The 19,664-nt window shown below is 44.9% G+C and overlaps 1 protein-coding gene across 1 annotated transcript; it reads left to right on the forward strand.

Moving 5' to 3' along the window:
• The first annotated feature begins 17,154 nt into the window (after positions 1 to 17,154).
• Positions 17,155 to 19,416, forward strand: mrpl20 (mitochondrial ribosomal protein L20). The gene is made up of 4 exons (XM_020490325.2): positions 17,155 to 17,383; positions 18,104 to 18,214; positions 18,400 to 18,477; positions 18,881 to 19,416. The coding sequence occupies exons 1-4, from the start codon at positions 17,297 to 17,299 to the stop codon at positions 19,052 to 19,054; spliced, it is 450 nt and encodes a 149-aa protein (XP_020345914.1). The 5' UTR covers positions 17,155 to 17,296; the 3' UTR covers positions 19,055 to 19,416.
• The last annotated feature ends 248 nt before the right edge of the window (positions 19,417 to 19,664 follow it).

A 19,664-nucleotide genomic window follows, 5' to 3' on the forward strand; every position in this document is an offset into this window, starting at 1 on the left:
ATGGTGGGAAAAGGGGGTACCAAGACAAGTTGCCCATGGGCATACATTTCCCGTAGGAATACTTTGTATAAATACCCTAGTTAGAATTGGGTGGACCACCTGCTGTATTTTTAGTTAGTTAGTTAGCTGTATTGAAGTAGGCTAGCTTAGTTTAGGGGTGTTTTTGAATATTTGTTTCTGTCCTTGGGTCCAGCTCAGCCCCTTTTCCTGCCCCCCTTTACCGTGTGTTTACAAAATAAACCATGAGTGTTTGACGGTAATTTAGTTGTCTATGTTTTTTTTCGTTCTCACTTACTTTTTCCACTGTTATAATTTGCATGAGTTACGTTAAGGGTCTCGTTGCCATCCCCCCCTAGACTGTAGAGCCAGTGGGATTCGTAACAGATGCCATCGGGCGTGACTCGAATGGATGTCAATTTGATGATATCTGACCGTAGCATGCTACCCTTAGCGGTCGCACTCAAACCAACTTCGGGGTGGCTGTTACCCCCTCATGTCAAAGTAAGGAAATTCGATACAGCGGGACTTAATTAAGAATCTCTTGAGGTAGCCAAATGCCTCGTCATCTAAGTAATGACGAGCATGAATGAATGAAAGTGATTCCCAGTGTCCCTACCTACTATCTAGCGAAACCACAGCCCAGGGAACAGGCTTGACGGAATCAGCGGGGAAAGAAGACCCTGTTGAGCTTGACTCTAGTCTGGCACTGTGAAGAGACATGAGAGGAGTAGAAGTAGTGGGAGGCCTCGGCCGCCGATGAAATACCACTATGCTTATTGTTTTTTCACTTACCCGGTGAGGCAGGGAGGTGAGCCCCAAGTGCTCGCTCCAGTTGTGACCTGCTCCGGGGACAGTGGCAGGTGGGGAATTTGACTGGGGCGGTCCACCTGTCAAATCGTCAGAAACTTCCCGTGGAGCAGAAGGGCAAAAGCTCGCTTGATCTTGATTTTCGGTGTGAATACAGACCGTGAAGCGGGGCCTCACAATCCTTCTGAGTTTTGGGCTTTTAAGCAGGGGGTGTCAAAAGTTACTACAACGATAACTGGCTTGTGGCGGCCAATCGTTCATAGTGACGTCGCTTTTTGATCTTTCGCTGTCCCCTCTTCCTATCACTGTGAAGCAGAATGCACCAAGCGTTGGTTTGTTCACCCACTAATAGGGAACATGAGCTGGGTTTAGACCGTCGTGAGACCGGCTAGTTTTACCCTACTGATGATGTGTTGTTGCAATAGTAATTCCGCTCAGTACGAGAGGAACCGCAGGTTCAGACATTTGGTGTATTTGCTTGGCTGGTGCGAAGCTACCATCTGTGAGATTATGACTGAACACCTCTAAGTCAGAATCCCCCCTAAACATAACGATACCGTAGTGCTGCGAATCTTCAGTTGGCCCAAGATAGCCTGCCTCTTTTGGCGGTTGAGTAGAGCTGTTCGTGACAGGGTTGGGGTGCGGCCGGATGGGTTGCCGCCCCTCTCCTGATGCGCACCGCATGTTTGTGGGGAACCTTGTGCTAAATCACTCGTAGACGACGACCTGATTCTGGGTCATGGTTTCGTACGAATCTGAGCTTCTCACTCGCTGCGATCTATTGAAAGTCAGCCCTCGATCCAAGCTTTTGTTGGGGAAGGAAGGCGTCTTCCTCCACCATCCTTCTCCTTTAATTACGGGTTACCAGGTGCACGGAGAAGGACCAGAGGCCAGGGGCCACACACAGAATGTGAGGGGAGGCGAGTAGAAGGCGAGTAGAAGGCGTAAGACATTGACACTGGGCTCTGGATAGGTATGAGGCTATGTGGTGGTTGTCCATCTGCCTGGGCTCGTCCAGGTGCACGTGGTTCATGACAGTGGGACTATAGACATTTGAGCAATTCCAGGGAGTAAGCTAAACTCTTAGGCCAAGGAAGAGGGGTGTTGAGGGGGTAGAGAGAATAGGTGTGGAGGTCTGTAGTTCCAGGGAGTAAGCTATACACTCTCAGGCCCAGGGAGAGGGCGGGCAGGGAGTGTAGGCCTTGAGGCAATTTTCAATGTGTAGGCCCACTGAGTGTACATTCTGAACATTGTTTGAAGTCAGTAGGTCTCATGACCAAGGAGCTATTGAAATTCTAAAGTTTACACAATTCATGTAAAATTGTATGAGATGAAAATGGACAAACTAAATGGTGTGCAATATACAAGGGTAGTCAGTGGACATTCTGAACCTTGTTTGAAGTCAGTAGGTCACATGACCAAGGAGCTAGGCAAATATCCGTGGAAAATCCAACCTGAAACTGTCTTTACCTCTGTTAAATTGACCTACTGTTGGTAAGCTAGCACACACTTTTCTGTCATGATACATTTGATTTCTGCACCATTTGTATTAGTTAGTCAGTCAAATGTGTCTCTGCACAATCTCTTTGACAAATGCAGTTAAAAAATGTTAGCTATGAATTCTCATGACCAGAGTTTTGTTAGGCTGTAATGCACTTCACTTTATTGCTGAGTGACAACTGTAATAGCTAGCTAGTTATATTATTGTCATACCAGTGGCTTAACTGTAAACTGTTATAATTTTTACAATATATGTTGCCATGCCAAGGCTCATTTTTGCTTCTTTTTTCCCCACAGACCAGCATGGTGTTGTTGGGCTTTTACAGAAGGTATGTCATGTAACAGTTGGGTCTTTGCATAGCTGATGTTAAAACATAAAATACATTTGAAGAATTTTCATTCCAAAATACACTGGGGGGGTCTTTAACTTTCAGGATGATCCGATACATATATAGATAGATACATGTTTATACATGGGGGGAAAACAATTGAATTTGGTTCTTTCACTGACAAGCTCTAAACTTTGCCATTATTCTTGTTTGATTATGGGAGGACTAAGCATTTAATTGGCTTTTATAAACAGCCTTAGACTGCTCTGGAGAGAATCTGTCAGGCTCAGAGGTTTGTTTGTCCATGCAGAAGATAGTAATTATTTCATGCTGTATAGTGCATCCTGATTAAGGGCCCATTTACGTCTGTTTGAACTTTTAACTGTCTACATCGATGTATGTTATTGTGGGTCACTCACTGTCAATACACTGTGTTGTTACCAGATGGAAAAAGACTGCTCCCTGACTTTTGAGGCCCATGCACTGGGGAAGGCTTGTGTTCAGGGACACAGTGGTAAGCAAGGCTGCATTCAACATGTGTTCCTCCTGCATTGATGATTGTCAACTGCAACACTTTTCCATTCATCAGAAGAGTTACATAATTGTGTGTCGCTTTCTGCAGGGTTAGTGTTTGAGGTGCTGGCCACACGCTTCCTCCTGCATTCACATCAATGTAGTCAAGCTGAAATTTGGAGAGCTGGAGAGGTAAGAGATAGCATTATCATAATCAAATGCATACCACTCTGTAATACCTCTTGTTATACACTATTAACATGTATGTGAGACTGAAGTTTTAGATTTATTTCAAGTCACTAAAACTGAATTAATATTCCCACGGACAGTTAAGAAGGCATGGTATAGAGCCCTTAATGAATTATGATGCCTTTATGTTATTTGTATGATTACATAAACGCTTCAAAATGTACAAAAAAGTGACATTGGCTGATGATGATGATGATGATCATCACATAGATCAAAACATACAAGATCTCCTAAGCCTGTGTTAACCTCAGACCATATTTTATGCATTTACAGTTGAAGTCGGAAGTTTACACATTATACACCTTAGCCAAATACATTTAAACTCAGTTTTTCACAATTCCTGACATTTAATCCTAGTAAAAATTCCCTGTCTTAGGTCAGTTAGGATCACCACTTTATTTTAAGAATGTGAAATGTCAGAATAGTAGTAGAGAGAATGATTTATTTCAGCTTTTATTTCTTTCATCACATTCCCAGTGGGTCAGAGGTTTACATACAGTCAATTAGCATTTGGTAGCATTGCCTTTGCATTGTTTAACTTGGGTCAAACGTTTCGGGTATCCTTCCACAAGCTTCCCACAGTAAGTTGGGTGAATTTTGGCCCATTCCTCCTGAGAGAGCTGGTGGAACTGAGTCAGGTTTGTAGGTCTCCTTGCTCGCACACGCTTTTTAAGTTCTGCCCACACATTTTCTATAGGATTGAGGTCAGTTATAAGTGAAATAAATAGTCTGTGCACAATTGTTGTAAAATGACTTGTGTCATGCATAGAGTAGATGTCCTAACCGACTTGCCAAAACTATAGTTTGTTAACAAGAAATGTGTGGAGTGGTTGAAAAATGAGTTTTAATGACTCCAACCTAAGTGTATGTAAACTTCCGACTTCAACTGTATCTAAAAACCCTACCTGCATGCTTTGTCCAACGAACCATGGAGTCAGTGTCTACAAAAAGACGGCATTTCTATTTCTCTCTATAGTAGTGTTGTATTAACTAAGGTTTATGTCACTGTCCTGTGTGTGTATGAACCAGTGATGATTTGCTCACCCCCTACTGACCAGGAGATGAGTCAAGACGTCCTGCCTTGCTACCTCCAAGACTGGAGGGTAAGCTACAGTATATAGGTCTCTCTATGGGTGGGAGATGGACTTTTAAGCTTATCAATCAATGCTTAAATCCCTTGACGTATTGTTGATTCTCCACATTGGTCGGTTCACTGGTTTTCCAATATGTTGATGCCATTGATTAAAAGAGAAAGAATAGGATGCAATGTCCAATCCAAAATATAAGCTTGTTTTACTCCATTGTTTATAAATATAATTGGGCAAATAAATTCTGTTGGTTGCATAAATAATGATGATTACTAAATGTTACATGAACTGTAAATATGAACCAAATGGAAACCCCTTTTGTTAATATGTATTGGCAATAATAATGGTGAGGCATGGAATAGTTAAACATGTATCTTTTGGATGTCAGGCAGAGTCGTCTTTTCAACCACATTTTGCTAGGTGGGACTCCTTGCTCCAGCCAAACGCTAAGCCAAGCCAACAGTCATTAGTTTATTCTGAAGTATGTAGCGAACATAGCACAACGGAAGAATTACGTTTGAGTAGTCAAGATACTGTAGTTACAGTAATATCATATATTTCACAAATTATTGTCTGTCGGTTTAAATCTATTCTTCTGTATAGACACATGCACGTACTGTGCACATGATATTCCTCATGTAGTGGTGAAGGTAAGCAACAACACCTCCACCATGCTGACCCACAAAACAGGGGCCCCCATAGTGATCCGTGCTCAGCCCCCTCCTGTACTCACTTTTCACCCATGAATGAGTGGCCAAGCATGTCTCCAACTCAATCAAGTTTGCTGAGGACAACAGTGGTAGGCCTGACTTTAGAGACAGCACACCCCCATCCACATCGAAGATGAGGCTGCAGTGGAGAGGGTCAAAAGCTTCAAGTTCCTTGGCGTGGACATCACTGACAACCTGAAATGGTCTCTTCATACAGACAGCGTGGTGAAGAAGGTGCAACCTCAGGAGGCTGAAGAAATTTGGCTTGGCCCCTAAGATCCTCACAAACTTCTACAGATGCACCATTGAGAGCATCCTGTCGGGCTGTATCCCCGCCTGGTAAGGCAATTACACCTCCCTCAACCACAGGGCTCTTCAGAGCGTGGTGCGGACAGTCCAACTCACACTGTATGCCCTCCAGGACATTGATTGAAATACATTTGATTGATATAATAGTTTGTTACATGAAATATTTGCTTTGTGGACTTCACCAGACAGATGTTGCTCTCTGGTTTTGTGATGAAACTAATGTATGTGTAGTTGAATTTATTCCGCCACTTTATGACTTGTCTTTTTGTTGTCACAGCCTTATATCACGGTGGCCTATGAATAAATTGGTTTTTAGAGCAAACGAGGCAATTATCACAACTATCACAACATAGATTGAAATATGTCTTTTTTGCTGGCTTGTCTTGACTTCCTTAGTGATTTTACCCAAGCACCGCGACTGGACTGTTAAACAGTCTGATGAAACCAGAGAGCAACATCTGTGTATATACAGTGGGGCAAAAAAGTATTTAGTCAGCCACCAATTGTGCAAGTTCTCCCACTTAAAAAGATGAGAGAGGCCTGTAATTTTCATCATAGGTACACTTCAACTATGACAGACAAAATGAGAGAGAAAAAATCCAGAAAATCGCATGGTAGGATTTTTAATGAATTTATTTGCAAATTATGGTGGAAAATAAGTATTTGGTCACCTACAAACAAGCAAGATTTCTGTCTCTCACAGGCCTGTAAAAAAAGCCCTGACACCTGCCCAAAAGCTCTGACACCGGCCTCGGGGATGACCTGGAGGGCGAGGCGCAGGACGATCCGGCCGGCGAAGGTAAAACTCCCGCAACAGTTCAGGGTCCAGAACATCCGCGACCGGAACCCAGCACCTCTCCTCCGGACCTTACCACTCCCACTCCACGAAGTACTGAAGGCCCCTTGCCTGACGCCTCGAATCCAGGATGGAACGAACGGAGTACGCCGGTGCCCCCTCGATGTCCAGGGGGGGGCGGAGGGACCTCCCGCACCTCAAATTCCTGGAGTGGACCAGCCACCACCGGCCTGAGGAGAGACACATGGAACGAGGGGTTAGTAAGGTCATCAGAGGGAAGCTGTAATCTGTAACATACCTTGTTCACCCTCCTCAGGACTTTGAATGGCTCCACAAACCACAGACCCAGCTTCCGGCAAGGCAGGCGGAGGGGCAGTTTTCGGGTCGAGAGTCTCACTGCGGTGACGGTCCGCGCTGGTCTTTTGGCGAAGCGCTGCTCGCTGGAGGTGAACATGGGCGGCCTCCCATGTCTACTCCAAGCGCCTGAACCAGTCGTCCACCACAGGAGCCTCGGTCTGACCCTGATGCCACCAGCTGGTACCCCAATATGCACTGAAAGGGGGAGAGGTTAGTGGAGGAGTGGCGAAGCGAGTTTTGTGCCATCTCGGCCCAGGGCACGAACGCCACCCACTCCCCTGGCCGGTCCTGGCAATAGGACCGCAGAAACCTGCCCACATCCTGGTTGACTCTCTCTACCTGCCCGTTACTCTCGGGGTGAAAACCCGAGGTAAGGCTAATCGTGACCCCAGACGTTCCATGAACGCCTTCCAGACTCTCGACGTGAACTGGGGACCCGGATCAGACACTATATCCTCAAGCACCCCGTAGTGCCGGAATACATGAGTAAACAGGGCTTCGGCAGTCTGTAGGGCCGTAGGAAGACCGGGCAGAGGGAGGAGACGACAGGACTTAGAGAAACGATCCACAACAACCAGGATCGTAGTGTTTCCCTGTGAAAGAGGTAGATTGGTTAAAAAAGTGTGACCAAGGTCGTCGTGGAACGGGTAAGGGGTGTAGCTTACCTCTGGACAGGTGTCTCAGAGCCTTACACTGGGCACACACCGAGCAGGAGGAAACACGTCCTTAGCTAAGGTGGGACACCAGTAATTCCCAGTCAGACAGTGCACCGTCCGACCGATCCCCGGATGACCAGAGGAGGGTGACGTGTGTGCCCAATAGATCAACTGGTCATGGACAGCAGACGGAACGTAAATACGCCCGACAGGACACTGGAGGGGAGCGGGCTCTGTACGCAACGCCTGCTCAATGTCCGGGTCCAACTCCCACACGACCGGCGCTACCAGGCAAGAGGCCGGGAGTCTGATCCATAGTCTGCTCCTCTGTGTCATACAGCCGGGACAGTGCGCCTGCCTTCGTATTCTGGGAACCTGGTAAACAAAGTAAACACAAAACGGGTAAAGAACATAGCCCACCTTGCCTGACGAGGATTCAGTCTCCTCGCCGCAGTGGTCAGTTCAGATGAGAAAAGGGTGTTTAGCCCCCTCAAGCCAATGTCCCCACGCCTTCAACGCTTTAACCACAGCCAACAGCTCCCGCTCCCCCACATCATAGTTACGCTCCGCTGGGCTGAGCTTCTTAGAGAAGAAAGCACAGGGGCAGAGATTGGTGGCGTACCCGAGCGCCGTGAGAGGACGGCTCCTATCCCAGCCTCGGACGTGTCCACCTCCACTATGAACGCCAAAGAGGGATCCGGATGGGCCAGCACAGGAGCCGAAGTAAACAGAGCTCTTAGCTGCCCAAAAGCCCTGTCTGCCTCAGCCGACCACTGCAACCTTACCGGACCCACCTTCAGCAGTGAGGTAATGCGAGCAGCCACCTTTTCCAAAACCCTGGATAAATCTCCGGTAGTAATTGGCATACCCTAAAAATCGCTGCACCTCCTTCACTGTGGTGGGAATCGGCCAATTACACACGGCTGCAATGCGGTCACTCTCCATTTCCACCCCTGATGTGGAAATACGATACCCTAGGAAGGAGACGACCTGCTGAAAGAACAGGCATTTCTCTGCCTTGACATACAGGTCATGCTCCAACAGTCGTCCAAGTACCTTGCGTACCAAGGACACATGCTCGGCGCGTGTAGCAGAGTATATCAGATTGTCATCAACATACACCACTACACCCTGACCGTGCAGGTCCCTGAAAATCTCGTCTACAAAGGATTGGAAAACTGATGGAGCATTCATCAACCCGTATGGCATGACTACGGGCATGACATACGGAAGTACTCATAATGCCCTGAGGTGGTACTAAACGCGGTCTTCCACTCGTCTCCCTCCCGGATACGCACCAGGTTATACGCACTCCTGAGATCCAGTTTCGTGAAGAAGCTCGCCCCATGCATTGACTCAATTGCCGTGGCGATAAGAGGTAGCGGGTAACTATACCTCACTGTGATTTGATTGAGACCTTTATAGTCAATGCACGGGCGCAGACCTCCATCCTCCTTCTTCTTCACAAAAAATATTACCTCAAGGAGGCGGGTAAAGTGGAGGACCAAATGTACCCCTGACGCAGGGATTAAGAGACATATGTCTCCATAGCCACCATCTCCGCTTGCGACAGGGGATACACGTGACTCCTGGGAAGCGTAGCGTCTGCCAGGAGATTTATCGCACAACCCCCCTGTCGATGAGGTGGTAATTGAGTCGCCTTCTTTTTACAGAAGGCGAGAGCCAAATCGGCAAATTCTGGGGGGATGCGCACCAACGGAAACCCCTACACACCTCCCTGAGCACTCTTGCGACCACCCCGTGAGGGCCCTCTGTTGCCAGGAAATAGTGGGGTTATGATACGCTAACCAGGGAAGGCCTAGTATCACGGGAAACGCAGGACAGTCAATGAGGAAGAGACTGATTTTCTCCTTGTGACCCCCCTGCGTCTCCATGGCCAGGGAGATGGTGGCTTCCCTGATTAGCCCGGACCCTAATGGTCGACTATCCAGAGCGTGAACCGGGAAAGGTCTAACTACAGAAATAATGGGGATCCCTAAACTAAGGACTAACGCTCTGTTGATAAAATTCCCAGCTGCACCTGAATCGAGGAGTGCCTTATGCTTGGAATGCGGGGAAAAATCTGGGAAACAAACAGGTATAAACAGGTGGTCAACAGAGGACTCTGGATGAGTGTGGTGCAAACTCACCTGGGGTGACGCCAGATTGCCCTGCCAGTTACCTCGACTTCCAGAGGAACCAACACGGCACCGACCGGCAGTGTGCCCTCTGTGGCCACAGAGGCTCCTCCTCCAATCTCCCTACGCGCAGCCCCTCTCAAATCCATGGGCACCGGAGCGTGGGTGCTGGAAGATGGCACAGACAGAGCCCCCCTCTGGACGTCCGCGGGTGACCAGCAGGTTATCCAACCGGATGGACAAATCCACCAGTTGGTCGAAGGAGATGGTGGCATCCCTGCACTCCAGCTCACATTGGACGTCCTTGCGCAGGCTGCACCGATAGTGGTCGATGAGGGCCCTGTTGTTCCAGCCTGCTCCGGCGGCCAAGGAATTCCTTTTTAAAATGCATTTTATTTTATTTTTACCCCCTTTTCTCCCCAATTTCGTGGTATCCAATTGTTAGTAGTTACTATCTTGTCTCGTCGCTACAACTCCCGTACTGGCTCGGGAGAGACGAAGGTCGAAAGAGCAGGGAGAGCAGAGTAGAGTAAACGGGCACACTTTTATTCCGGTCAAAAAATAGGCACAACATGACGTCTAAGTACAACGCATGAACATACACCAAAAACAATTACACACAAAGACATGGAAGGGAACAGAGGACTAAATACATGCAGTGTGATTATGGAATGAAAACCAGGTGTGTATGAAACAAGACAAAACAAATGGATATATGAGAAATGGAGTGGCGATGGCTAGAAAGCCGGTGATGTCGATCGCCGAACGCCGCCCGACTTCCGACTTTGGCGGAAGTCGTGACAATAACATGGGACACAACATTACAGTAACATCGAGATAAATAAATTTGCTATATTGTCGCAAGTAGGATATTTCATTTATTTATGTTAGAAATTTGGATCACATGTAAGGATAAAGATGTATTAAAGCTCTAAATAGTTATCCACCCAAAACAGTAAACATGCATTGTTAATAACCAATGACAGGTGGCGACATCAACCATTTATGAGCATGTAGTGCCTTTTGCTTCCAAGAAAAAAGAAGGTTGTCTCCCACATTGCTTTGGTTCGGTCTTCAAGTTACAGTTGGTGAGGAGAAACTGCAGAAATTTCCAGGCAACTGTAGTGGAAAGTTCATAACCTTTGATCACATGGTTGTTGTAAAGGTCATGCAATCAACGAGTCATCGCAAGTCTGACAATTTTCTTAACCAAAATGCAACACACTTTGAATGGTGGTGATCAACGTCTTGACAAAGGTTATCTGCGTGAACGCTCCCATTGCTACAGATAAAACGATGTTTCACCTGATGTATGAATCTGATACATCTGTTTGGTGTTTCCACTCACCACCAATATGGTGATGAGAGGAAGCCCAGTGGCCGGCAGTGGGAGAAGATGGTGCGAGATGGATTTTGGCTGATATTCTTTTAATTTTGTAATAGATGAAACATTTGAACTCAATACTGTGTTCTATTCCCAACACTTAAATCTGTTATGAACAGACTGGACTAAGATCTGTAGACTTTACTCTTTGCCAAAGTTTTAAATATGTAGAAGGAGTGCAAGGGCGAAAGGAGTTATTGCACCCGCGCACTTCAAAATGTAGTATTTCCCTAACGGAAATATGCAAATACATGCCAATAGGATCTGGCTAACTCGTGCATGGCTCTGACCACCTCCTTGCTTATTCTGCCCGCTATGAGTAGTTTGGTCCCGTTGGAAAAGACAGGCTGTGGTCTATCTTGGGTTAGTTATAAAAATCTTTGACACTACCGCTCTCCTAGCAGCAGGATATTATGCTGGCAGCACGATCTCGGATTTCTTTCTTCAAAACAAGAGTCCATCTGCAAAGACATGCTAATTAAACATCAGGAACATCTAAGTGTTTTGCACTCTAGTGCATTACAACTGTTTTTCACAGCACTGCTACCCCTTTTTGGGGGGGGGCGGGTCTAATATATATATATATATATATATATATATATATATATATATATATACAAAAATGATCTTTCAATGGCACCGCTGTGTGGAGATAAGAAGAGAACAGAGGCTAGCTTGAGCAGCAGCGACAATTCTGTCAGCAGAAAGGAGTAACAAAACTGGTGTTATCACTTGTTTGTACGCAATGCTCCCACCATGATCTCACACACCTGCTAAACTGTCACATAGACAAAAGAGGTTGTATTTTCCTATAAAGGCTGAGACCCAACTCTTGTTTTTTGGCCTCTTGACTGTTGCACCTGTTGTGCAATTGTTAACCAGCTCCACTTTTGCAAATCTTATAAGAAAATAAGTTGTTTTGAGGAATCTACAGTCTATCTCTTCTTTTCTGGTTAGCATTTCCATGACAATAGCCACCCTTCAGCTTGATAAAAGCTTTGCACACTCTTGGCATGTTCATAGCCAGCTTCATGTGGTAGTCACCTGGAATGCATTTCTATTAACAGGTGTGCCTTATTAAAAGTTAATTTGTGGAATTTCTTTCCTTCTTAATGCGTTTGAGTCAATCAGTTGCATTGTGACAAGGTAGGGGTGGTATACAGAAGATAGCCCTATTTGGTAAAAGACCAAGTCCATATTATGGCAAGAACAGCTCAAATAAGCAAAGAAAAATGACAGTCCATCATTACTTTAAGTCATGAAGGTCAGTCAATCCGGAAAATGTCAAGAACTTTGAAAGTTTCAAAGTGCAGTTACAAAAACCATCTAGCGCTATGATGAAACTGGCTCTCATGAGGACCACCACAGGAAAGGAAGACCCAGAGTTACCTCTGCTGCAGAGGATAAGTTCATTAGAGTTACCAGCCCAAATAAATGCTTCACAGAGTTCAAGTATCAGACACATCTCAACATTAACTTTTCAGAGGAGACTGCGTGAATCAGGCCTTCATGGTCGAATTGCTGCAAACAAACTACTACTAAAGGACACCAATAAGAAGAAGAGACTTGGTTGGGCCAAGAAACACGAGCAATGGACATTAGACCGGTGGAAAATAATCCTTTGTTCTGATGAGTCCAAATTTGAGATATTTCGTTCCAACCGCTGTGCCTGAGAAGCAGAGTAGGTGAACGGATGATCTCCACATGTGTGGTTCCCACCGTGAAGCATTGAGGAGGAGTTGTAGAAAGGCCCATGGAGTTGGTGGAATTGTCCTTTAATTCATCGCTACTTGCTCAGCTGGGCCAGCTTCCCTGAGGAGCTAAAAGCTCTGAAAGCCGGTAGGGAAGTTGCTAAGGACAGATGTCTTCTCTCTCTTGCCCCAGAGTACGACCAAATACTCGGATTGATCAGAGTCGGGGGGAGGCTGCGCCAAGCAGAAGTCTTGGATCCCGATGCTATCCACCCAATTATCCTTGACTCCAGACACCTTCTCACCAGCCTCCTCATCTCAAGAGTTATGATGAGAGGCTTCTCCACCCAGGGCCAGAGAGAGCCTATGGGAAGATGAGGTGGAGGTACAGGATACTTGGAGGACGAGGAGCCATTCGTAAGCACCAATACGACTGCATGGAATGTCAGAGATGGCGGGCCGGAGCAACTGTGCCCAAAATGGCGGATTTGCCCCCTGCTCGGGGGAGGAAAAGGCCTCCTGCGGGAACAGGGCTGGGATTAAAAATAAAAATAAATGTAATAAAAATATAGGACAAAACACACATCACGACAAGAGAGACAACAGAACACTACATGAAGAGAGACCTAAGACAACAACATAGCATGGCAGCAACACATGACAACACAGCATGGTAGCAACACAACATGACAACAACATGGTAGCAACACAACATAGCAGCAGCACTACATGGTAGCAGCACAAAACATGGCACAAACATTCTAGGGCACAGACAAGAGCACAAAGGGCAAGAAGGTAGAGACAGCAAAACATCACTCAAAGCAGCCATAACTGTCAGTAAGTGTCCATGATTGAGTCTGTGAATGAAGAGATTGAGATAAAACAGTCCAGTTTGAGTGTTTGTTGCAGCTCGTTCCAGTCGTTAGCTGCAGTGAACTGAAAAGAGGAGCGACCCAGGGATGTGTGTGCCTTTAATAGAATGTGACTGGCAGAACAGGTGTTGTATGTGGAGGATGAGGGCTGCAGTAGATATCTTAGATAGGGGGGAGTGAGGCCTAAGAGGGTTTTATAAATAAGGATCAACCAGTGGGTTTTGAGACGGGTATACAGAGATGACCAGTTTACAGAAGAGTATAGAGTGCAGTGATGTGTCCTTTTAGGAGCATTGGTGGCAAATCTGATGGCCGAATGGTAAAGAACATTTAGTTGCTTGAGAGCACCCTTACCTGCCGATCTATAAATTATGTCTCTGTAATCTAGCATGGGTAGGATGGTCATCGGAATCAAGGTTAGTTTAGCAGCTGGGGTGAAAGAGGAATGATTACAGCCTGCAGCCTGCAGCTTTGATATGTGCTGAAAGAAGGACAGTGTACCGTCGAGCCATACTCCCAAGTACTTGTATGAGGTGACTACCTCAAGCTCTAAACCCTCAAGAGGTAGTAATCACACCTGTGGGGAGAGGGGCATTATTCTTACCAAACCACATGACCTTTGTTTTGGAGGTGTTCAGAACGAGGTTAAGGGCAGAGAAAGCTTGTTGGACACTAAGAAAGCTTTGTTGTAAAGTGTTTAACACTAAATCCGGGGAGGGGCCAGCTGAGTATAAGACGGTATCATCTGCATATAAATGGATGAGAGAGCTTCCTACTGCCTGAGCTATGTTGCTGATATAAATTGAGAAGAATGTGGGGCCTAGGATCGAGCCTTGGGGTACACCCTTGGTGACAGGCAGTGGCTGAGACAGCAGATGTTCGTTCTGGTTTGATACACTGCACTCTTTGAGAGAGGTAGTTAGCAAACCAGGCCAAACCAGGCCTCAGAGACACCAATACTCCTTAGACAGCCCACAAGAATGGAATGGTATACCGTATCAAAAGCTTTGGCCAAGTCAATAAAAATAGCAGCACAATATTGCTTAGAATCAAGGGCAATGGCGACATCATTGAGGACCATTAAGGTTGCAGTGACACATCCATAATCTGAACGGAAAACAGATTGAATACCAGAGAGAATACTATAGACATCAAGAAAGCCAGTCAGTTGATTATTTACAAGTTTTTCCAACAATTGATAAACAGGGCAAAATAGAAATAGGCCTATAACAGTTAGGATCAGCTTGGTTTCTCCCTTTAAATATAGGATGAACCGTGGCTACCTTCCAAGCAATGGGAACCTCCCCAGAGAGGAGAGAGGTCAGAGATAGGCTTGGCGATTATAGGGGATGCAACCTTAAAGAAGAAAGGGTCCAAACCATCTGACCCAGATGTTTTTTTGGGGTCAAGTTTAGGGAGCTCCTTTAGCACCTCGGACTCATTGACCACCTGCAGGGAGATACTTTGTAGCGGGGCAGGGGAGAAAGAGGGAGGAGCATCGGGGCTAGTTGCATTAGAAGGGGTGGGAGATGAGAAAATGTTTGACGGGCAAAGAAGCATGGCTGAGTCAAATAGGAATCCTGACTTAATGAAGTGGTGATTAAATAGCTCAGCCATGTGCTTATTGTCAGTACCAACCACATCATCAACTTTAAGGGACATGGGCAGCTGTGAGGGGGAGGGTTTATTCTCCAGGTCTTTAACCGTTTCCCAGAACTTCTTGTGGTTTGACCCACAGAGAGTGAACTGCTTCTTAAAGTAACTAACGTTGGCCTTCCAGGTAGCCTGAGTGCACTTATTTCTCATTTGCCTGAACAAGAGTATGCATGTGCTGAGCCTTTCACCAAATGCAATTCTTGAGATGTAGTAACAAGATCACGGTAGAACCAGAAATTAACCTTTTTTTAATTCTCATTTTCTTTCATTCTCACTGAAAATACCAAAAAATAAGGTCCAAGCGTATTTTACAGAGGGGATCAAGATGATTCTATACCAATTAAAGCGCCCCTGGCCCAGCTGAGCAAGTGGCCATGAATTAAAGGACGATTCCACCTACTCCATGGGCCTTTCTACAGGTGTGATGGTGTGGGGATGTTTTGCTGGTGACACTGTGAGTGATTTATTTAGAATTCAAGCCACACTTAATCAGCATGTCTAGCACAGCATTCTGCAGCAATATGCCATCCCACCTGGTTTGCGCTTAGTGGGACTATCATTTGTTTTTCAACAGGACAATGACCCAACAAATCAAATCAAATCAAATTGTATTTGTCACATACACATGGTTAGCAGATGTTAATGCGAGTGTAGCGAAATGCTTGTGCTTCTAGTTCCGACAATGCAGTAATAACCAACAAGTAATCTAACTAACAATTCCAAAACTACTGTCTTATACACAGTGTAAGGGGATAAAGAATATGTACATAAGGATATATGAATGAGTGATGGTACAGAGCAGCATAGGCAAGATACAGTAGATGATATCGAGTACAGTATATACATATGAGATGAGTATGTAAACAAAGTGGCATAGTTAAAGTGGCTAGTGATACATGTATTACATAAGGATGCAGTCGATGATATAGAGTACAGTATATACGTATGCATATGAGATGAATAATGTAGGGTAAGTAACATTATATAAGGTAGCATTGTTTAAAGTGCCTAGTGATATTTTTACATCATTTCCCATCAATTCCCATTATTAAAGTGGCTGGAGTTGAGTCAGTGTCATTGTCAGTGTGTTGGCAGCAGCCACTCAATGTTAGTGGTGGCTGTTTAACAGTCTGATGGCCTTGAGATAGAAGCTGTTTTTCAGTCTCTCGGTCCCAGCTTTGATGCACCTGTACTGACCTCGCCTTCTGGATGATAGCGGGGTGAACAGGCAGTGGCTCAGGTGGTTGATGTCCTTGATGATCTTTATTGCCTTCCTGTAACATCGGGTGGTGTAGGTGTCCTGGAGGGCAGGTAGTTTGCCCCCCGGTGATGCGTTGTGCAGACCTCACTACCCTCTGGAGAGCCTTACGGTTGAGGGCGGAGCAGTTGCCGTACCAGGCGGTGATACAGCCCGCCAGGATGCTCTCGATTGTGCATCTGTAGAAGTTTGTGAGTGCTTTTGGTGACAAGCCGAATTTCTTCAGCCTCCTGAGGTTGAAGAGGCGCTGCTGCGCCTTCTTCACGATGCTGTCTGTGTGAGTGGACCAATTCAGTTTGTCTGTGATGTGTATGCCGAAGAACTTAAAACTTGCTACCCTCTCCACTACTGTTCCATCGATGTGGATAGGGGGGTGTTCCCTCTGCTGTTTCCTGAAGTCCACAATCATCTCCTTAGTTTTGAGGTTATTTTCCTGACACCACACTCCGAGGGCCCTCACCTCCTCCCTGTAGGCCGCTCCAGGCTGTGTAAGTATAAAATATATAAAATATATTTTAATTTGTTTAACACTTTTTTGGTTACTACATGATTCCATGTGTTACTTCATAGTTTTGATGTCTTCGCTATTATTCTACAATGTAGAAAATAGTATAAATATAGAAAAACTCTGGCATGAGTAGGTGTGTCCAAACTTTTGACTGGTACTGTGTATATATACATATTTCAAAATGTATTTTGTTATTGGCATAATAAAAGTGCCAATTGATTCAAATGCAATATCTTTTGAATTAGTTATCCACACTGTAATGTTTTGAAATGCGGGATTTTATTTAGAAGGTTTCCTTTTGACCATTCCAATTTGACATTATCATTTGTGCTGCCGGCATAATCCTAGCTAGTCAAGAATACTGCAAAAGGCAGCGAACACATGTGATTTCCCGTGCTGCATAAAGGTCATCTAATCCATTGAAGTTGACGAAGGGAAAACTACAGGATCGTATCAAAATCTTTACGAAAGAAAGATGGTGTTTTTGACTTTATCTTGCTGGATCCGCAATCGTGGACCTGATCGATATTGGAAGGTTCAAGAAGTTCTCAGTAATGCACGGGTAAATTAGCACTGTAGCTACTAGCTAGCCAGGCATTGACTGACAGTTAGCTAGCTATTCTATTTAATTGACATTACAGAATTTAGCTGCTTTGTATGCAACCTTTACTCACCGTAGTGACAGTTTTACACTGCAAGTGACTCATCTATTAACGTTATATAGTTAACTAGCTAGTTATGAAGCTAGTTAAGATAGCTAGAAATTAGCATTTCAGCTAGTTTCCCAAATAGCTGTCTGGTACTCATTTCAAGGCAAGTCTCATTCCAAAGAGAGGAGGACTGTGCCAATTTTAGGCTCGTTATAGCTAAATGTAGCTAGTCCTACTCACCTCTTGCACATGTCATGCAGATACAGTGTACAAGTGTGGTAACGTTATAGCTAGTCGTCTTATTCAGTTTGCAACCTAGCTAGATGGTTAAGATGTTTCTAAATGTTACCTGAGTAACGTTACTAGAGGTCATCTGCCAATTTAACGTCAATGACGTAAAAACCAATCTACCTTTCCATTTGGGTTCAATTAAATTTAACCCGTGGGATGACTTAAATTGTGCAATGTTATAAACATGGACTTTTCAATTCATTCTTTTCAATTCACTTCCTGTATTGTCAGAGTTAAAATGAACTTGGCCCCCCAAAAAACTCATACCCTTGTAGTGTGTCACCCTTTTTGCCCATTCCCATCATCTGTATTTCTCTTCCCCCTATCTGTGTGTCCATCAGCACTTCAGAGGTAGAAAGAACAGATGCTACAGCCTGGCAGTGAGGGCAGTACGAAGGGCCTTTGTATATGCTACTAAGGCTCGCAAAATAAAACGACGTAACATGCGTACGGTAAGAGCATGTTCAGAATTATAGCCATGTCATTGATCCATCTAATCTGATGTGCTAGCTATGCTATACCGTAGATCTATATGTGCACCCTAACATGTCATCAAGATCTCTCCTCTCATCGTTATGATAATCAGCTACATGTAGATGACTGCTATTGTGTGATCCTAAAACATGTCTTTCATCAGTTGTGGATCTCACGCATCGCGGCAGCATCACGGGAGCACGGCATGAAGTATCCCGCCCTTATGCACAACCTGGTGAAGGTCAGTACATTAGGCCTACAGTATATGTCTTAACCTAGTTACCACTCTGTTCCATCTAGTTAGAATTCAGTACACCGCTGTATGGCATTATTGTTCCCAAGGTCTGATTTACAATGATGCAGCGGCTCTATAAGGAGGGCAACCACATGTAATCAGAGCACAGAAGATACTTAGAAAAGAAAAACATTAGCTGGAGGGGATTCACTGAAAATGTTATGTATTAATAACAAATAGGGATGAATGTTACATGATTGATTGTATGTACTTTACTGTAAACCCTCTTATCCCACTCCTTAAAGTTGTAACTCAAATCCTCTCATTCTTTCCTAAGATTTCCTTAGATTTTTGTTAGTTCAAGGTGTATACATATTTACACTTCCATCCCTTTTCTCTCCCGTTACAGAGTAGTGTTGAGGTGAATCGACGTGTTCTGAGCGACCTTGCCATCACAGAACCTAAGTCATTCCTGTCTCTTGCAAAGCTGGCCAGGGCGAGGCAACAGGAGGGATTCGGTGCAGCGCTGGGCGACGGCAAAGAACCTCCTGGTGTCTTCTCACGCATTGTCACGCTACAGTGATCTAGCCACCTCCTCCATAGGCAATTGTAATGGACACCATACCACCTCTTTGCAAGTGACCCACCCATCCAATAACCCATTTTCCTTACCTGCAATACGACCAACACAGTTCTGCCCTGCAACCATTAATCCCTCTTTGAATCATGGCTACTGAATGGATACAGACAGAATCCAGCTCCAAACCACACTTAATGGGATGGTATTCATAGACAGTTGAGTGGTGGTCGGGGGCCAGAGTTACAGAGAAAATACTTTACCTTCATTTGTAATGCCTTGTGTCTATGTATATATGTGTGATTGTGTATTTGTCAATACATGTGGAAAATGATTGTCTAGTAAATAAAACATTTTATCTATTCAGTGTTCTGATATTGTTGTTGCTAATGTTACACAAATGTATGACAATGAAACATTATGTACTTTCTCCTAATGAGTGGTGGTCTCAATTTAGGGTTTCCAAGACTTACTACTAAATGAGGTTATGTAAAGCACTTTACATAACTAATTTTTTTAATTAGTGCTGTGCAACTTTGTCCAACGTAATTGTTACGTAGCATGTTCATAATTATTCAGTAACTGTCAATTAATTTGTTCAAAAATTAAATTCAGG

This window comes from Oncorhynchus kisutch, linkage group LG1 (assembly GCF_002021735.2).
Source record: "Oncorhynchus kisutch isolate 150728-3 linkage group LG1, Okis_V2, whole genome shotgun sequence".
NCBI lineage: Eukaryota > Metazoa > Chordata > Actinopteri > Salmoniformes > Salmonidae > Oncorhynchus > Oncorhynchus kisutch.

Bases quoted from the DNA above. Each gene is read 5' to 3' on its own strand.
- mrpl20 (XM_020490325.2), top strand. From the start codon at position 17,297: ATGGTGTTTTTGACTTTATCTTGCTGGATCCGCAATCGTGGACCTGAT. The intron at 17,384-18,103 runs GTAAATTAGCAC...TGTGTCCATCAG, and splicing joins AAGTTCTCAGTAATGCACGG to CACTTCAGAGGTAGAAAGAA. The intron at 18,215-18,399 runs GTAAGAGCATGT...GTCTTTCATCAG, and splicing joins AACGACGTAACATGCGTACG to TTGTGGATCTCACGCATCGC.